This window comes from Erinaceus europaeus, chromosome 5 (genome assembly GCF_950295315.1).
Source record: "Erinaceus europaeus chromosome 5, mEriEur2.1, whole genome shotgun sequence".
Classification (NCBI taxonomy): domain Eukaryota; kingdom Metazoa; phylum Chordata; class Mammalia; order Eulipotyphla; family Erinaceidae; genus Erinaceus; species Erinaceus europaeus.
The window spans coordinates 104,826,298-104,846,693 of NC_080166.1; the positions used below are offsets into that span (position 1 = coordinate 104,826,298).

General features: G+C 35.6%; 1 protein-coding gene and 1 long non-coding RNA gene across 2 annotated transcripts in view; both read right to left on the minus strand.

The window, feature by feature from the left end:
* LOC132538719 (uncharacterized) overlaps positions 1 to 20,396 on the minus strand; it is a 144,217-nt gene that overhangs the window by 26,059 nt on the left and 97,762 nt on the right. The gene's annotated exons all lie outside the window — the stretch shown is intronic.
* LOC103113001 (large ribosomal subunit protein eL38-like) lies at positions 4,574 to 4,924 on the minus strand. The gene has a single exon (XM_060191898.1). It carries the CDS (start codon positions 4,847 to 4,849, stop codon positions 4,637 to 4,639), a length of 213 nt encoding a protein of 70 aa, XP_060047881.1. The 5' UTR covers positions 4,850 to 4,924; the 3' UTR covers positions 4,574 to 4,636.

The following is a 20,396-nucleotide window of genomic DNA, read 5'->3' on the forward strand; positions in this document are numbered from 1 at the left end:
TCTCACTGGAGCTCTATTTTTATTTTTTATAAATACTATCTTTTATTTTATTAACTGTTTATTTTGTTTGATGAGACAGAGAAAAATTTAGAGGGAAGAGAGAGAGAGACAGAGAGACACCTGCAAGCCTGCTTCACTGCTTTTAGATCTTTCCCCTTACATGTGGGCAGCCAGGGTTTTGAACCCAGATCCTTTCACATTGTAGTGTGTGCGCTTAACCAGGTGTGCCACCATTTGGCTCCTCAATGGAGCTTTAATCATCTTTTTGTATAGTTTAGAGTAGATTTGAAATCACCTTTTGAGAATTAGTTAAGTTCTATTTGTGGTATTTTCACATCCACCTTTCTGTGGTAGTCAGTAGCATTTTATTTAGTCATATGCTCTTCAGCATTCAAAGTTTATAAGGACCGTGAATCTTTATTATCCTTAAGTGTAGATTTGCTAATCTAACAATGTACTGATAATCAACTGGTCTATAGCAATATGTCAAGCATTAGATCCTGAAGTCATGTCTGGTCAATTATTATCTAACATATATTTATTTGGTAGCTGGCAAATATATTTATGAAGGAATGACTAAAAGTTTTGCAGTAAATCAGTGTTTTCTAAGTAGTCATTTATAACAAAGTAAACGTATGAAGTAATGTCCACTGATTTAAGTTCACTGTTCCTTTCCTCCTCTTCCTCCTCCTTCTTCTTTCTTCTACTTTTCCATCTTCTTCCTATTTTACTTGATACAGAAAAAGAGGGGGAGAGAAATGGAGGAAGAAAGAGCCACTTGCAGACTTGCTTGACTGTTCCTGAAGTGTCTCCCCTGAAAGTGGGGAGCAGGTCCTCAAGCCCAAGTCATTGCACATGTAATTTGTCTACTCAACAGGTTGTACCATTGCATGACCCCTAATTTAGGTCTCTCTCTCTCTCTCCCTTTCTTTCTCTGTCAATGAGGTAAATACTGCCCATCTTTATTTATTTATTTTTGCTGTAAGATATATAGAACATATTATATATTTTTATAGATTATAAATGCACAAATGAAAACAAGATATATGTATCACTAAGAAATAATTCATCTGCAGGTCTCAAAAACAATTCTGTTGCTTAGAAAGATTTAGTATACCAGCTTATCATGCCTTTTAATGAGGTTTTCAAAATCTTTGGAATGAGCTGTGTGCATGCACATGCACGCTAGAACACACACTACTTTTGTTCCTGTTGTTTTTGTTGGTATTTAGAAATGTATCCATTAGCTTTACAACTTGAGTCACCTATGTTGGCAATAGAAAAGGACCATGGGAATAAATTGGATTATAGAACAGATGTTTGCCATGCATGTGAGAGCTTTAGGCTACCGACTATAATAAACAGGTATGCCAGTTTCAAAAATAGGTAATGCATACTGTAAGGGATATCAAAAAACAATTTAAAAAACAAATATTTAAAAAACAAATATTGTCTTCAACTTTATTATTTCATTTTTATTTCATGAATTTATAAATACAGATATAGTCAACACTGTTCAAAACAGTGACTCAGATCAGAAATTCATTTGTGATATCTCACTGTCAAAGGAAAAATTGTATACCACTTTTGTTAAACCAGCATTTTAACTTTTAGACTTACTCTGATTTATCTTTCTTTCACTTGTCTTTCTTCAAATGAGTATTTTCACTTATTAGTGTTTCCAGATTTTAAAATACCTGTTGATTTTTAAAATATTTATTTATTTATTTATTCCCTTTTGTTGTCCTTATTGTTTTATTGTTGTAGTTATTACTGCTGTTGTTGTAGTTGGATAGGACAGGGAGAAATGGAAAGTGGAGGTTAGACAGAGAGGAGGAAAGAAAGATAAGACACCTGCAGACCTGTTTTACCTCTTGTGAAGCTATTCCCCTGCAGGTGGGGAGCTGGGGGCTCGAACCGGATCCTTACACCGGTCCTGGCAATTTGCACTACCTGCACTTAACCCACTGCACTACCACCCGACTCCCATCTATTATTGATTTTGCATGAATTCTTGCAAAGTGATTAGAATTAGTCCTGGAATAAAGTTGTAAAGAATACTGTGATGTTTACATGGAGAATTTCTAATCCCATGACCACTATGTTGCAGGTGAAAACTGAATTTCTGCTTTATTCATTCTATTTAAATAATGCTTGTCTTTCTCTGTTTTTTTTTTTTTTAACAATATGTGGTTTTACTAGACAGCTTTACTTTTTCTGTTATCCGACAGACCCAATTCCATTCTAGTAATAATGGAAACTACTACTCAATTATAATATATAACCAGGAATGCAGAGGGAAGAGGAGTGGGAGAGGTAAACACAAATGATTTCCAGATTTCTGATATATATTCATTTCCTTCTTAAATTTTAAACAGAATTTTTCAAGAATGCATTGAAAATTTTATTTAGGAACTTTGACCAAGTTAATCAAACAGACAAAACAAAACATCCCATGAGTGTCAATAATCACAGGACACAAAATTTCACTATGACACTAGATTGGCATTTTATCATCCCATATATAATTTTTGTAATATATCTCAGTTCTATCTTGTTTATAGACATTCAAATAATTAGCATCCACTGCCTACCAAGTCTGAAAATAGAGATACATAGGTTGTATTTCTCACTAACCAGTCATTTATGGCATAAAGGAACATTGCTTTTCTCCAGTAAAATTAATTTTGGAGACACAAGTGTTTTCCAGGAAACAATGGCATCATTACACCATCTTAGCATGACTTCTCATAAACCACTGTAGAGTTGCCATTATATGAGTGAAATGTTTATGCAAGGAACAGATACACAAGGATGAAATGAAATTATGCACATGGGTTAAGTTTCCTCAAAATTTGGAAATTATATGTGCTGATAGAAGTCAATAAATAAATACCAATTAAATGTTAGTCAAAATCAGAAGATACAGTTATCTTGGAGACAGAATTCTAATTACTGTCATTTGCTAAACCACAGACTTAACCTCTTTGTGAGGTTAACCAGACAGTGAAGGAATTTGACAGTTTATTTTGAGAACTGTGCACTTTTTTCTGTTAAAATAAATATCCCAGGTGAGCTGCCTAAAAATACTAGAGTGTCGCTTTAATTAAAATAGATGTGTGCATATGTAGACATATACATGTACAAGCACAGATAAGAATTAATATATTGCATACAGAACTAAAAAATCTCATTGAAGTTTTTTTTCATTGTAGTTCTTGTGAAAAAGTATGAACCATTCTCCTCTATCACAGGATTACTGGATCATGGCACATTTTCCTATTAAGGACTGTGTTTGATAGTTCATTGTTGGCAATAGTTATCTATTTTGCTCTGCCAACCTCTACTGATTTTTTTTAATTACTTTCTTTTGTTTCTATACACAGTTGAAACTTTTGAGATAAATAGCAATTAAAATATACAAATATGTTCTGTGGTAATCATCTGCTTTTATTCTGACAAGCCAAATAATGAGACTTTGACAGTACTAAATGAGTCTATGCTCCATTAGGTTTAAGTTATAATAGAAACATTTTTCCCAATTCAAATCTATAACAAATTCAAAAATATCCAAAATAACCAAGCTTGTGGAGACAGGACAATTTAAATCTTTATTCATCTGAGCTATCCAGAGTCGGGTGGTAGCACATCTGGTTAAGTAATGTAGAGCCAACTGCAATGGCCGGTGTCAGCCTCTCCATCTGCATGCCCACTCTCCTCTAGCTCAGGACACGGAAGAGACAGAAACAGAAGTGGCTTGACAATACCATACATGGTTAGGAAAAGGGGTGGAGGAAGGGGCAGGGAATGGTATGGACCTTCCCAGCAACTGTTGCTAGGAGTTCAACTGGCAGGATTAGCAATACCCTGCTGGGATATAGGAAGGAGATCTTTAGTCATTTGTAAGACAAAACGGAAGATTGATATGTAAATAATAAAAGGACAGACCATAGTAGCAAGGAATGTAGGATGGAGCAGGCTTAAGTCTTTAAGGAATTTCGGGCTCCCACAGGAAGATGCAGGATGTTTTTGTGGGGGAGGGAAGACTTACATGGCCGCCGACCTTTTGAGGTTTTTGTGTCTCATTTTTCGCTCAACCCCTCCATAGAGAGAGAGACTTACCAGGTGAACTCACCTCTCAGGTCAAGCTCTGCCAGGCTCCACCACATCCCCACAACCTCCCTGCAATCTGAAGCAATGTATTTTTCTGTGCATCGAGAGTATTACATTATTATTATCCCTACAAAGTGACAAAAGCCAGATTTTCTCAAAGCCACGTACAACAGAAATTTGTTTATGATTAAGTCAAAATAATCTGAAGTCTCCATTTATTCTTAAGATTTCTTGATATTTTAGGTAGCAAATGACCTAGTTATTTCCAAAATAGAGACTATATTTCAATTTAGAGTCATAAAGACTTTCCAGAATGTCTGTATTTACTTCACTGAAGTCTGGGCAATGTGCTAATTTCAAAATGAATGTGGACACATTTTCTTATTTAATGAAATAAGATGATTTTGGGAAAATGTTCATCTGGAAAAAAAAAACAATCATTCCTGTGTTACACTATCACTTTTTCTTTTTTTTATTTTTATTTTTAAATAATTTTAATACAGTTTAAATCAGCACTCCTGCTTCATTTCAGCTCTTTTACTGCCAAACCTGGGGGCAGGGACTGCTTCAGTTTCTCCGCCTTCTCCTTGTCCGTGATGACCAGCGTGTAAAGGTACCTGCTGCACCGCACCTTGAACTTCACATTATCTTTGTTCTTCTTGATCTTGACAGACTTGGCGTCCTTGCGCCACGCCGTCAGCAGAAAGTCCTTGATCTCCTCGATCTTGCGGGGCATGGTGACCAGGTGTGGCCGCCAGCACCTACAGGTAGAGAGACGCTCTCAGGAAGCCGCGAGCAACACGGAAAGCGGAAAAGCTGATTTTTCTTTTTTTTTAACGTAAAGTTTTCCTAAGTTCTTTTCACAAGCATATGTAAAGTACATAAATAAAAATATAAATATCAGGTTAGGTAGATAGCATAGTGATTATGCAAAAAGACTTTCATGCCTAAAGTACCAAAGATCCCAGGTTCAATCCCCACAAGCATCATCACAAGTCAGAGCTGAGTTGTGCTCTGGTAAATCTAACAGCAACAATAACAATAACAATATAAGTCTTATGTCAAATTCATGCAATAGTTATTATCATCCCATTTTAGGGACAATGATACTGATGTAGCACAGACTATGGATCAGTGGGCACAGTAGAAACTTGCATCTTATGTATGTGAAACCCCAGGGTTCCATCCTGGGGCACTACATATCAGTAATGTGTGCACTTAGACAGATAAGCCACCACCTGCCGCCACTCCCATCCCCCCCCCCCAACACTATATATTGGAATTGTGCACTTGTTTCTTACTTTTTCTCTCTTATTCAATAAAAATGTATCTTTAAAAAGAAACTTGGCATAGAAAAATTAAGTAACATCTACAAGGACATATATACTAGGAGGCAAGAGGTGATGGAGTTCAAGCTCTAACCCAATAAGCTTGACACCTGAGACTACCATGTGGTATCCTCTATAGCTTCATTTCCCTTCTATATACTAGTCATGCTTAACTTGTCTGGGACTATAGCCAGACACCTAAAAGTAGAATTGATGGATGGTATGGTAGATCTATTTTTAATTTGGGGGAAAATATCCATATTGTTTTCTATAAAGTGATTCATATTCTCACAACAGTGTTCTTTTTTCTTAGTACTCTTGCCACTATTTACTATTTCTGTTCTTTTAGACATAAGCCATTCTTATTGATTACAGAGCTCTACCCGACTAGGGAAAGATAGAAACAGGCTGTGGGTCTGGATTGACTTGTCAACACCCATGTCCAGTGGAGAAACAGTTACAGAAGCCAGAACTCCTATCTTCTGCACCCCCAACATAATTTTGATCGATCCTTCTGGTGTGGTGGGGAAAAGTGATAAGAGGAAGAGGATAAGAAGTCTCTGACCTCCAGCTACATCAGGACCTGGAGAGAGAGGAGAAAAAAGGGAGGGAAATTTGGATATAGTAATAGGGTTATATGTAGCTTGGAGGGGAAGACAAGACTGGACCTGGGAAAAAAGGGGGCAAGGGGCTGGGTGATGGCGCACCTGGTTGAGTGCAAATGTTATAATGCACTAGGACCCAGGTTCAAGCCCCCAGTACCCACTTGCAGGGGGAAAGCTTTACAAGTGGTGAACCAGTGCTGCAGGTGTCTGTCTCTTTCCCTCTCTGTCCCCCTCTTCCTCTCAACTTCTGGCTGTCTCTATCCAATAAATAATAAAGATAATAAAAAATTTAAAAAAGAAAAAAGAAAGAAGAGGGGGAAATTATGTACAAATGTAGACAGACAGTCATTGAGATGAAAGTTTACCCATGTCTCCACCCTTAGGAGTACTGCTGTGGCTTAAGATAGACAAGAACTGGGGATTCAGAACTCTGGCGGTGAGAAGGGTGTGCAATTATACCCCTGTTGATATGTAATTTTGTAAATCAGTATTCAATCACTAATAAAAGAAAAAAACAACAAATATTTAGTGCCTCATACCTTAAAAACACACATGTATAGTGACACAAAACCCTTTTTTATATCTTATAAAAAGAAAAAAAAAGCCAACACAGATCATTTGAAGATATCTTCCCTTAAGTAAGTCTCTTGCCTTTTTCTCTGTGACTTTTGTCAAGGTGGAATTCATGGCATGTTATCTCTCACACAGAATATCTCCTTATGTAAGGGTACCACCGCTGATTACCATCTTGAAGTCTCAGTAATGCTGCATTTTCATTTTTCATTGCCCCTCGAAAATTATGTAGCTATTCCTACTTCCCTATTTCTCAATCATCCACTTCAATATTATAATACTACATTTGATAAAGCAATAACATTCAGATTAGGTAGCTAATATAAGGGAACACTCAATTTAAAATGTTCATTCAGCAAAATAAGATGCTGGTGGAAATTTTGAAATTATGAATCACTAGTAATTTCTGTGGCATCAATCATAAATTTCAATGAACATATTTTGCATGTCAGAGACTATATGATGTATGTAGGAGGGGAAAATGTAAGGAGGTTCAATAACTCAAGTGCATGTTTGATTTTACAGTAACAATTTCAAAACCATTATTTGGGGAAGGAATGAATAAGAATGATATCTATAGAAATATACATTTAGCAGAGGGACTTTTTTAATACAGGAAGTATTTTATTCTATATTTTGTATTCTATAATATTGAGAGTATGTTCTACTCCAAATGCCCCTTTCACTCCAAATTGTGCTCTTGTCATGTGCTTCTTTCTAAGTCCTGTACACAGTTACACTATAATAGAGAAAATGACTAGAAAAAATGTTTTATAGAAGGAAAATCTATAAATAATAGAACTTTCTTTTCTGAAATGAAATTCATATTTTTATATAAATATATACTTGTATGTATCCTTTTGCTCTATAAGTCCTACGCAGAAAGATCTCACACAGAACAGCAGCAATCATTTTTGTTGATCAATGCTTCCTCAGTACCAGAAAAAAGACAAGCCAACTTTAGAAATCCAGATTCTAGTTCACATGAGTTCTACCCAGGATGTTTTTTTTTTCTTTTGTGTTTTCACCATGTGCAGTTCATTTATAGGAAATGAATGCCATATGGTTTTGATTCATTTATACTCGACTCATAAAAGCACTTTGCTTAAGGAGATATCTGATGTCCACCAAATCGCTGAACCTTTTACAAGCCATTTTATAAAAACCAGGAAGTTATATTTTGTTAGCATATGAAATTAAATACCAAATGACTCATATTTTTAAGTCTCTTAAATTTATGAATGTATGTATATGTCATAATATATAGTGGGACTGTTATATATTTATTTTCTTACTTATAGGATTTTGTTTACAAAATCTTAACAAAATTAAGAATTGAAAAATTTATTTCCAAAGCTCAATTTAAAAACATTCTACTGATGTGGTCCGGGAGGTGGTGCAGTGGTAAAGTTTTGGGCTCTCAAGCATTAGGTCCCAAGTTTGATCCCCAGCAGCACATGTGGCAGAGTAATATCTTGTTCTTTCTCTCTTCTCCTATCTTTCTCATAAATAAATAAAGTCTTTAAAAAAAATTCTACTGAGTTACATAGTTAATTCATTATTTATTCTTTTTGAAATTTTTAAAAATTTCTTTATTTTCCCTTTCATTGCCCTTGTTTTTTTATTGTTATAGTAATGATTATTATTGTTGTTGTTGATGTCGTTGTTGTTGGATAGGACAGAGGGAAATGGAGAGAGGAGGGGAAGACAGAGAGGGGGAGAGAAAGATAGACACCTGCAGACCTGCTTCACTGCCTGTGAAGTGACTCCCCTGCAAGTGGGGAGCCAGGGGCTCAAAGTGGGATCTTTATAACAGTCCTTGTGCTTTGCACCACTTGTACTTAACCCATTGTGCTACCGCTCAACTCCCTGAAATTTGTTTTTTACAATTAAAATTTTTATTCATGTGCCACTCTTTCTCTGTGTAGATGTTGCATATTCTTATAGTTAAAATTTATATTCTTGAAAATAAGAGATGCATGTAATATCTTAAAATCTGTTTCCTAAAGTGCCATCCTTGACAACTGACTTACTCATTGCTTTTATTTCAGACAGAGAGGGAGGGGTGTCACAACACTGCTATACCTTCCAAGGACCTTTCTCCAGTGCTATGACATTCTTATTTAGTTGCATTCCACTAAAATGACAAAGGAACCTTTGGATTTAAGTTTGGTGAAAGTACATACTCCACCATTCTCCCACATGATCTCAATCCTGATCCATCTTATTTCTAAAATAGAGCAACTGTTTCAGTGAACACTGCCAATTTTATTTAATCTGTGTATAAACTAAACCTTCATAATTAATTGTATTTTATTTGGTTGCTCATAAATGAAATGGAGGGTTACCACTGATTAACTTCTAAGTTCCTAAGGATAGGAACAGAGTATAGGACACACGGCAGGTATAACATTCTATCCCATCTATATCTGCTCTCTATGTGGAAGTGGTTTTCATGGATGTAGTATACAAAGAGATCATAGTTCAAAAAGTCTCCAAATGGAACATGAAAAAGATCACTCAAAAGCATTCACTGTTAAATTATGGGACTAACCTACAAGTTGCTTATGTCATATTTGTTCATAATCCATGACATAAAATGTATCCCCTATTATATAAAGTCAGAAGACTCTCTTCTCTGCCCCTCTTTCCCCTACCCCCCACCTTTTCCTTTTCAATTCTTATTTTGGATTGTGGTTGTTTAATAACGAGGGTGGTTTAAATGGAATAAATTGAAATAATTGAAGCAAGTGCTTTAGTAGTTTCATTCAAAACATCACATTAGCCTATTTTGAGATGCTGTGTGTATAGCACTTTGAGACTATATGTATATTAAAGACACACATTGGAACATTTAATACTGTTAAGTTAATATTTGTACTTATTACTAATACTCATTTGTTATTAAGAGTTTAAAATTAGCTGAAATGACATTTCTGGTGTCCTTTATAGATAATCCTGTTTTTGATGTATTTACTTTATTGATTTTTCCCCAAGAAGACATTTTTTATATTATCTTTATTTATTTATTTATTGGATAAAGACAGCCAGAAATTGGGGGGGGGTGTAAGATAGAGAGGGAGAAAGTCAGAGAGACACCTGCAGCCCTGCTTCACCACTCATAAAGCTTTCCCCCGGCAGGTAGGGACCAGGGACTCGAACCTGGGTCCTTTTGTACTGTAACATGTGCACTCAACCAGGTGCGCCAACACCTGGCCCCCCAAGAAGACTTTTCATCCTAATGTAATAAATCATTGCCTCATTAGAAATAAATAAGTAAGTAATGTAAGAGCTTATGGACAGAGATTGAGAGCAAGTGCTTTGATGGTTTATTTGTCTTTGTTCAAAAATCTCTATATTTTAAATATGGAATCATGCTTATTAAGACTTCTTTTATAATTTTATGTCATTGTATATCTAATCCTCAAAAATAAAAAATAAGGGCAACCCTTCTTGTTTCCTTACATAGACTAGTTTTCAAATTTGTTAACAAATACCCTAATATAATCTCACTATCTAGGTAGAACCTCATATAAGGAACAAAAAAGAAAAGAACAGACAATATATCTATAAACTGCTCTAGCTAGAGTAATTTAAAAATGTCCACCCTAGTAAATTTCAGTTCTTAGGTATCAATGTTTCTCTCCTGTGTGAAATCAGGGTCCATCTATGCTTTCCTCATGGGAGTGTAGCTTGAAACAATATCTGTAGAATACCTACCATCTGACATTGCTATATACTAGAGAAAATGTATTATGAAAACCAGAATCAAGAATAGTGAGTAAAGAAGGTAGTTCACAATGCTTTTATTAATTCTAAGAATGAAGAAAAGAAAAATCTAATACTGAAAATAAGGGCATATGTTAGAATGGGGCTAAGTAGGTTGGAGCAATTTCTTAAGAAATAGAATTTGAGGGTGAAAGATTGTTGTAAGCACCCTGTCACTGAAAAGAAAGTTTAAGGATAATCAAGCAGAGTCAGCATTAACACTTATCTTAAATGGTAATATATTTTGTATGTTACAAAACCTTACATATAGCATTCTAGATAAAATACAATGAATAAAAAAGAGAATAGGACAAGCATTGGATGGGTGAAAATTAAGGGAGAAAAATCAACGAGAGAGACAGAGAGAGAGTGACCATAGGCCCAGAACCTTCCTTCAGTGTGGTGGAGGCTGGGCTAGTACCTTGGTTGTGTATGGAGCAAAAACAACATACTATCCAAGTGAGCTATTTTTCTGGCCAAATTTTCTCATTTTTAAATAAATGACATGGAGGCTTTCTTGAAGACTGTTGTCATGAGGAGATTTCAATCATATATTCAGTCTTGAATACATTCAAACCAAATGGGGATTTGTTATCAAGTAGAAACATGAGGGCATTAGAGAATGGAGATATGGAAGGTAGCAGGGCTGCCGTAAAACTCAGTAAGACTCTTGCTGAAAGAATGTCAAGAACAGATACATCAGGGCTAGTATATGATGATACTGAATAAGCTAAAAGAATGCTAAGGATTCTAAATAAACTGACTTAGGAGGATTTTTGCCAAATGAGCTAAGTAGTAGGAAACAGGAAAGTTGGAGGGGTGGAAAATTTCAGGAAAAAAATCAATTTGGAAAAGCTTGCCTATGTGATTGAATTGCAGAGTGGCCTCTGAAAAAAAGATCACAAAAGTAATTTCCATTCTATTCAAAGTATAAATGGTAGCCAATGATAATTTTTTTTTTTATTAGAGGAGAAACAATGTGAACTTTTTTTAAGGGGGTACTTCTGCAACTATGCGGAAATTCAGAGGTTCAGGTGGGTGGTATGTTGACATAGCAATTATAGTTGATGATCAAAACTTGACTAATTTCTATAATTTTATATAGACTTATGCCCAAATATCCTTAATATGTTTTCTTTTTATACAAGCTAGTATACAAAGTGAAAAGCATGATAAATATCTATCATTCAGTTATATATATTTGTTAAAGAAATGAATTAGATTTTTCAATATTATAAAATTAGTGTTTATTGTTAATGTACATTTACTATGAAAGGAGAAAAAGTACATAGTTCAAATACAACCCACAAAGTCTGTATAACTAAATAAAGTTTGCATCCTCATTTTTTAAGCATTCAAGTTAATCCAGGTTCTGTCATGCTTTTTAGAGCAAAATGAATTATTAAAGGGCAGGCCTAACTCTGCCACTTGATTAACAAAACAAGATGCTGCAGCTCGGATTTCTTTAGCGACATCTTATATACTCTTGCTACAGGTCAGTATCAGTAGTCTGATAAGAATTACGACCTTTTATGATGGAATAGATCCTGAGAAGTAATAGAATGCTATTTTAGAATAGTACAATAACTACTGCAGCATCATGAACTTTAGAAATGATTTTCTTCTTCATAGGATTTGCTCTACTTACAATAAAATGAATGAATTAAATCAGAAATTTCAATATAATTGAGGGGAGAAGGAGATTTCATTATCTACTTAACTTTGAAACACTTAAAGACATTGATAAGTCAGTTAAGATATAATAATGTTACTGTAGTTACATCTTCTGTGATGGTCTTTTTAGAGATCACAACTATAAAGCATATTGGAAAATTCTACTCTGAAAAATATATTTGAAACAAATAAAAAAGACAAAAATTTGTTTTTTATGTCATTGTATGTTTAATGTATAAATGGACATTGTTTTTACTATTTCTTTTAAATGTCCTACCAGTCATAAGCTAAAGAGGGCTTTGAAATGAGAGAGTCTTTGTTAGCTCCCCTAATAAATGACATCTACCTATGAGTGTGAAAGAACAGAAAAGATACTGTAAATTATTTGTCTATTCCTCTCAAATTAAGCATTCTATGTTAGAAATTGCAAAGGTAAGCACTAACAATGTCATCTTCCTGCTTCCTTTGTCTAAATGGCAAGTATTATTGTTAACGTTTACACATCTGATTTTTCACTAGACATTTGAGTGAATTTTTAAGTTATATAGAAACCTACAGTTCACATAGTAACACTAATTTAATATGAAGATATTCATGCAAGATAGCAATGCCCCCCTCCAAAAAAAAAAAAAAAACTGAAGAAACATAAAGAAAAAAAGAAAGAAGTATATAAACTGAATTGCTTGGGAAAAAAGGTATTTGACAATGACATACTGACCCAAGAAAGATAGGCTATTCTGAAGAGAAGAATAAAATATAATCTTTTTAAAAAACATTTTTTTAATATTTATTTATTGGATAAAGACAGCCAGAAATTGAGAAGAAGGGGGAGACAGAGAGAGGAGACAAAGAGAAACCTGCAGCTCTGCTTCACCATTTGTGAAGCTTTACCCCTGCAGGTGTGACCAGGGGCTGAAACCTGGGTCCTTGTGCACTGTAATATGTGCACTCAATCAGATGCACCACCACTTAGCCCCCTGATAAAATATACTCAGAAATTAAGTAAGCAACTCTAACTAAACAAATGACCCATGGATTGTTGTATTATGTGTGAAAACATGGAAGAAATTTCCCTTAGAGTTACAAAAAGAATATAAGTATTCTGCCATAGTTGGAAGGTAAACACAAATGAATAAATGACAGAATACATTACTAATTTCTGTGTATCTCTTTTTTCATAAGAACTTTCTTCATTTCAACAAAATCATGTATTTCCACATGTATACACTGGGCAGAATGCTTGCAGTGATTTATTCTAAGTTATGCCACTAGAGAAAAATATATTTGTATGTTATCAAAATACTGGAAAAACTGTATATATTAGTATTAAATGTAATATTATAAATCTCTTTTTTTCCCCTTTCTTTACCGCCAGGGTTAGCACTGGGGCTTGGTGCCTGCACAATGAATCCACTGCTCCTGGAGGCCATTTTTCCCATTTTTGTTGCCCTTGTTATTATTGTTGTCAGTGCTGTTGTAGTTGTTGGATAGGACAGAGACAAATCAAGAGAGGATGAGAAGATAGAGAGGAAGATAAAAGATAAGACACCTGCTGACCTGCTTCACCTCTTGTGAAGGAACCCCCCCCCCCCACCTGCAGGTGAGGAACCAGAGGCTCAAACTGGGATCCTTACTCTTGTCCTTGCACTTTGTGCCATGTGCAATTAACCTGCTGTGCTAACCATATAAATTTTTTTTTACAGAATGTGTGATAGTGATATATAATCACTAGTAAGTAAAACACTGTGATTACTTTTTAAACAGACTGGAAGTAGTGCCTGGGAAGCAGTATAGTGGCTTGGGATTTGCCCTTAAAAACATGAGGTCTCAAGTTTGACCCCTTGCTTTGCATGTGTGATGCTGCAACCCCCTATTAATAAATCAAATACAGTATAAGAAGATTTTATACTGGTCATGAAGCCCAAGAGTGTATTTGAATACCAAATACCAAGTATTCCATACAAACATTGGGGAAGTAACTATCTCAGATAGAGGTAAACATATTTTCAAAAATCAGATGCATAGGGTAGTAATAGTGCTCCAACTAATAGCAACAGCTTCTCAGGATGATTATTTAAATTATTATAGTAGTTAAGTGCTCAGTAAAGGTAGAATCCAAGTATGAGGGACAACATAGTTTCATTTTTAACTAGGTTGTTATTGAACATAGAACTGGTTGGGATAGGGCTGGTTGGTGGTGCACCTGGTTGAGCATACATGTTACAGTGCTCAAGGACCCATGTTTAAGTCCCTGGTCCCCACCAGCTGAGGGAAAGTTTCATGAGTGGTGAAGCAGTGATGCAGGTGTCTCTCTGTCTCTCTCCCTCTCTACCACCCACTTTCCCTCTCAATTTCTGATGTGTCCATCCAACAAATAAAGATCTAAAAAAAAAAACACATTAAAAAAAAACAATTGGTTGGGATTTGGTATTGTTTCTGAGATATGGAAGTTTATTTCAGAGTAGCAAAGAACATTTAAAGAAATTTACACTGCAGACATATAAACAGTAGTGGACCAAATGAGTCTGGGTCATAATTCAAGAAGAGAATTCAATATTTCCTGCAAAATTTTAATGATGGCAACAAGAAGTGAAAAACACATGAAAAAACTGTTTGATGAGTTTTTAAAATAGCAAATACAGAAGATGATTTTTTTTGCCTCCAGGATTGTTGCTGGGGCTCAGTGCCTGCACCATGAATCTACTGCTTCTAGAGGCTATTTTTTCCCCTTTTGTTGCCCTTGTCATTTTATCACTGTTGTGGTTATTATTGTTGTTGTTGATGTCATTGTTGTATAGGACAGAGAGAAATGGAGAGAGGAGGGGAAGACAGAGGGGGAGAGAAAGATAGATACCTGCAGACCTACTTCATGGCTTGTGAAGCGACTCCCCAGAAGTTGGGGAGCCTGGGGCTTGAACCGGGATCCTTACTCGATCCTTGTGCTTTGGGTCACGTGCACTTAACCTGCTGCGCTACAGCCCGACCCCCACAGAAGATTATTTTCCTCCAAAAGTAAAAATGATACATCTCAACTATGTGATAGATGCTTTAAACGTTTTTTTAAAGTAGCACCTAAAGTTAAAACTAGTGAAAATAAATATTTATATTTGTAGTAACCTGCCTGCTACCAAAGGAGAAATTAAAAAGAAATGTGATAAATTCTGTTTGGTACTCATCTGTATATAGGACAATTGTAAACTTATTGCTACCAATGCAAGTATTTTCAGATTTTTACAGAATAATGTGGCTTCCAAAGTTTACCTTAGTTGTAAAAGATCCCAGGACACAAATACATTGCTTACAGTAAGATTGGAAAGCAAAGAATGTATTTTACAAAATAAGTCTTTCTCAGCAGGAGTTTTTTTTTTTTTTCTTATTTTGATATCCATTGATTTCTAAAACATTCCTGGGAAGGACAGAAAAGCTTTCTTTTGTGAGAAAAAATTTTTATCTGTTTCAGATTAGTCTATTTATCAGGATTTTAATGGAAGGCAGATAATCAATTCCATTTAAACCCCCAAGGCCTTGATTTTAAGATATGGAAAGTACATTTAGTCATTAAAATCTGCCTTCCTGTTCTTTTTTTCATATTCCCCTCTAATGTAAAACAGAGGACAGAATGGAGACATTTCCAGAATAAAAACAAGACAGCCTTAAATTACTAAATATTTATATGTGGACAAATATATATCTGAAAGATATAGGATAAATAGCTAAGTGTGTGGGAGAGGAAGGGGAAGGGAGAGGTAGAAAGAAAAAAAATCAGGTGGGGAGAAAAGAGGGAAAACAGAGAATTAGCACGTATATTGCAGTATTTTTTTTGCCAAAACAGTAACAAGCTTCAAACTATTGAGCCATGATAACAAAATGATTCTTATCTGTAGGTTTGCATAAATGAGAACTAAAAATAAACAGGAAATAAATTCAACAACAGTGGTATGTATCAATAGATAAGCATTGGGGTATTGGTGGAAACCCCTCACCCCTCTGGTTTCTTCTGGAAATGGACGGATAATCCAAAGAACATTAGACACGAGAGCGAAAGAAAAATAAAATCCTTATTTTACTAATAATGTGAATTCAGGTAGTAACAGTAAAATGTAGCTCCCTATATTGCTGGAAAGGTGAGGGGTGTTTTGTTCATAAAGCTATGCCTTCAGAAAGTGGAGAAAAGAACTGGAAGCAACAGAGATGGGGAAAGAATCCAAAATGACTTCCTTCTGGAAAGAAAAAAAATTGGTTTATTAAAACTCAAGTAACTTTGATTGGCGGGGTCAGGGGCTAATGACTGAATCTAAGCCTGCAATTATAGTTTGAAATGATACGCATGTCAACGAGGTGCTGTTTGAAAACAGCCAGCTCTGATAAATGGCCTCAAGGTCAAATGCTTATTGGAGAAACAGATGCCTAGAAAACAAAGAATGACACAGGTAATGGGGTGGTTACTGCTTATGTGGCATTTTTGATGGAGAAAGATCTATCTTCTGGTTGGCAGTCATCTGTAAGGTTTCAATTTTTATTTAGTAAAACACAGTAGCATAAGCTGATAATAGTGGAAGGAACAAAATTGAAAAAAGTAAAAGAACAAGTAAATATTAAGCTATGGTGGGAAAAAATGGGGACGATTTATCTGTAGCAGCTATGTTGATACAATTAGTTAAACTCTGTGAAGTTATATCCGAAATTTTTTTTTTTTTTAAATAAAGGGAAAATACAGCAGGAGCTCAAATAGTGGTTTACCCTGGGTTAGTCAAACTTTTTTACAGTAACTTTTCCCCCCTTTTGTTACCCTTGTTTTTTTATTAATTTTTTAATTTATTTTTATTTTATTTTTCTCGTTTGTTGCCCTTGTTTACTGTTGCTATCATTATTACTGTTGTTGTTGATATTGTTGTCATTGTTGTTGGATAGGACAGAGAGAAATGGAGAGAGGATAGGAAGACAGAGGGGGAAAGAAAGACACCAGCAGACCTGCTTCACCGCCTGTGAAGCAACCCCGCTGCAGGTGGGGACCCAGGGGCTTGAACCGGGATCATTAGGCTGGTCCTTGTGCTTCGCACCATGTGTGCTTAACCCACTGCTACTGCCCACCTCCCTTTTTTTAATGGTTGTTGTGGTTATTATTGTTTTAATTGATGTCATTATTGTTGGGTGGGACAGAGAGAAATCAAGAGGGGGAGAAGACAGAAAGAGGGAGAGAAAAATAGACACCTACAGACCTGATTTACCACTTGTGAAGTGACACCCAGGCAGATGGGGAGCCAGGGGCTCTAACTGGGATCCTTGTGTTTCCCGCAGTGTGCGCTTAACCTGCTGCACTACCGCCATACCCCCAGTAACATTTTTTTTGTGATGTTAATGAGGTAACATGAGGAAAGTACATTATCAGTCAAGAACCCATTATATAGGCATACCTCCCTGTTCAGCAGTTTATAGACTTGAACTCTTGTCCTTTACTCATCTCCCAAAGGCATGAACAAGTTGCCATGGCAACAGTATATTTAACAAACAATAGAAATAGTGAAGATGGCAAGTATCATTGAAGCATCAGCAGCACCGCCTAGTACCATGCTTGACACAGGCATATTTGTATCCTTGACGGGGGGGGGGGAGTTTTAATTCCTATCTTAGATTTTCCTGTTGTTATTTTTCTATTTAAATATGTGTGTAATGTATTCAGATAGTTTGTGAGGTAATGACTTGACCTTTTTCTATTATTCCTAATACAATATGAAATGTTGAATAACTAGATATGCTAATAATCTTTATTACTGTATTTCTATTACTGTATAGGTGGAATTAGAGACAGTTTTACTGTAATTATATTCAGCTTTGTATGTTTTCCCCCTACTTAACCATATCCTTGTCTAAGAATGATTTTTTTTTTTTTGTCTCCAGAGTTTTGCTGGGGCTCGGTGCCTGTACCATAAACACTGCTCCTGGAGGCCATTTTCCCATTTTGTTGCCCTTGTTGTTGTTACTGGATAGGGTAAAGAGAAATCGAGAGAGGAGGGGAAGGTAGAGAGGGGGAAAGAAAGATAGACACCTGCAGACCTGCTTCACCACCTGTGAAGTAACTCCTGACCCCCACCCCACCCATGGGGAACTAGGGACTCAAACCTGGATTGTTGCTCCAGTCCTTGCGCTTCATGCCATGTGCACTTAAGCCGCTGTGCTACCACCTGGCCCCTATCTAAATGATTTTCAAGTGCATTTTTGCTTTCTATCTTAATACCAATTTGGGTTGTTTTACAAACAATCATGGGAAGATATTGCAAATTTTTGTGACATAATTTGAAATTAAATGGGTTAAGTAAATTCCCTCATCCTCTTCTTTGCATTTAAATTGTGTGGCACTTTTCTTTGGAAATGTTTTTGGAAAATGTTACATACTTCTTAGCTCATTTTTAAATGGTGTTTTATTCCTGATAATTATAACACTTTACTTTCCCTCATTGACTTTCTCCACCACAATCAACACAACGAATGGCCTTGCTTAAATTAATACATGGTGAAATGGGTTCAAGAATGAAAATAGAATGCCAATGTATTTTTTTTTTAAATAGCCTACTAGTTATCTTTAAAATGGATCCCCCCTCCCGCCTCCAACTATTCATCTGTACTACTTCAGCTTTCAGGTTCATGATTAGTCAACAACTTGTTCGGCTTTATATGTTAACTCTTTTTTCAGTCACCAGGTTTCAGATGCTAGCATGATGCCAACCAGACTTCCCTGGACAGACAACCCCACCAATGTGTCATGGAGCTCCCCTTCCCCAGAACCCCACCCCACTAGGGAAAGAGAGAGGCAGGCTGGGAGTATGGATCAACCTGTCAACTCCCATGTTCAGTGGGGAAGCAATTACAGAAGCCAGACCTTCCACCTTCTGCATCCCACAATGGCCCAGAGGGATAAAGAATAGGAAAGCTATCAGGGAAGGAAGGGGATGGGATACAGAGTTCAGGTGGTAGGAACTGTGTGCAGTTGTACCCCTCTTATCCTATGATTTTGTCAATGTTTCCTTTTTATAAATAAAGTTTAAAAAATTGAAAAAAACAATAGAAAAGAAAGTTGTGATGTGTAAATTGCATAATTTCTGACCTTCATTTTTAAATGAATTTGATTAATAGACATAAAACTGTCTAGTTAACATTGTCATGTATAGTACTTACCCTCTATAATCACATGATAGTTCCTAGTCACATCCAATTTTGGAAAACTAATTTTCTGTCATCTAATAAAACTAATAATGCTATCTCTGCTATTATTATGTCACCCAAATATAGAAGTTTAGAAAAGTATATTCTAATGTAATATTTATGCTTTTAATTAAAAAATGGTGACTTGCTTCCTTGGTTAATATAGAAAATTGATTAAAACAGGGATATTGTGAGTTGTCTATAGAAAATGCAGAAAAATAATTAAAAAGATTAAAGAAGAATTATAGGTGAGAAATAATCTTTGGTGTATTGGCTAGGTTTGGATTATGAAAGTAACAATGAAGAGAAAAAAAGCGATTTTTAATTTTTATGCCTTTTATATTTATTTCTTTTACTAATGAGAGAAAGCTATTTTCTTTTTTAAATTTTATTAGTGACATAATATTGATTTACAAAATTATGAGTTAACAGGGGTATAATACTGCACCGTTCCCACCACCAGAGTTCTGTGTTTCTATTCCCTCCATTGGAACCTAGTGTTTCTCTCAAGGTCACAGATATGACTTTACTACTATTTACAGAACTATCTCTTTCTCTATTTTATCTATTGTTCTACCTCCCCTTCCTTTCTAAAACACACAAGTACCTATTGCTATTATTACTTTTGAATGGCTTTCCTTTTTCTCTCTTCTCTCTCTGTATCCTGATGTAATTGGAACTCAAGAGTCCTCTCATCATATTCTCCTAACATTTACCCCTCTGGGAATATGGACCAAAACTCTTTATTTAGTGCAATAGGTGGGAGTTCTGGCTACTGTAATTGCTTCTCTGCTGGACATGGGTATTGGCAGGACGATCCATACCATCAGCCTGTTTCTGTCTTTCCCCAGTTGGGTAGAGCTTTGGAGAGGTGAGGTTTTGGGACACATTGGAAATCCCAGGAAGTCAAGATGAAATCATGTAGTAACAGTCACTATAAACCCACAAGTTAAGTATCATTCAATAGTGAGATTATGACTGGGAAATGTCAAAAAGTCTTAGAGAATATGTGTATTTTAGAAAATATCCTTGAGATACATGAAAAAGATAAGTAGCCATATTTTCAGCACAGATTTTTAAAAGTAATGACTTTACATTGAAACACGTCGTCTCCAGTCTAAGGAAATACAAAAGA

Bases quoted from the DNA above. Each gene is read 5' to 3' on its own strand.
- LOC103113001 (XM_060191898.1), bottom strand. From the start codon at position 4,849: ATGCCCCGCAAGATCGAGGAGATCAAGGACTTTCTGCTGACGGCGTGG.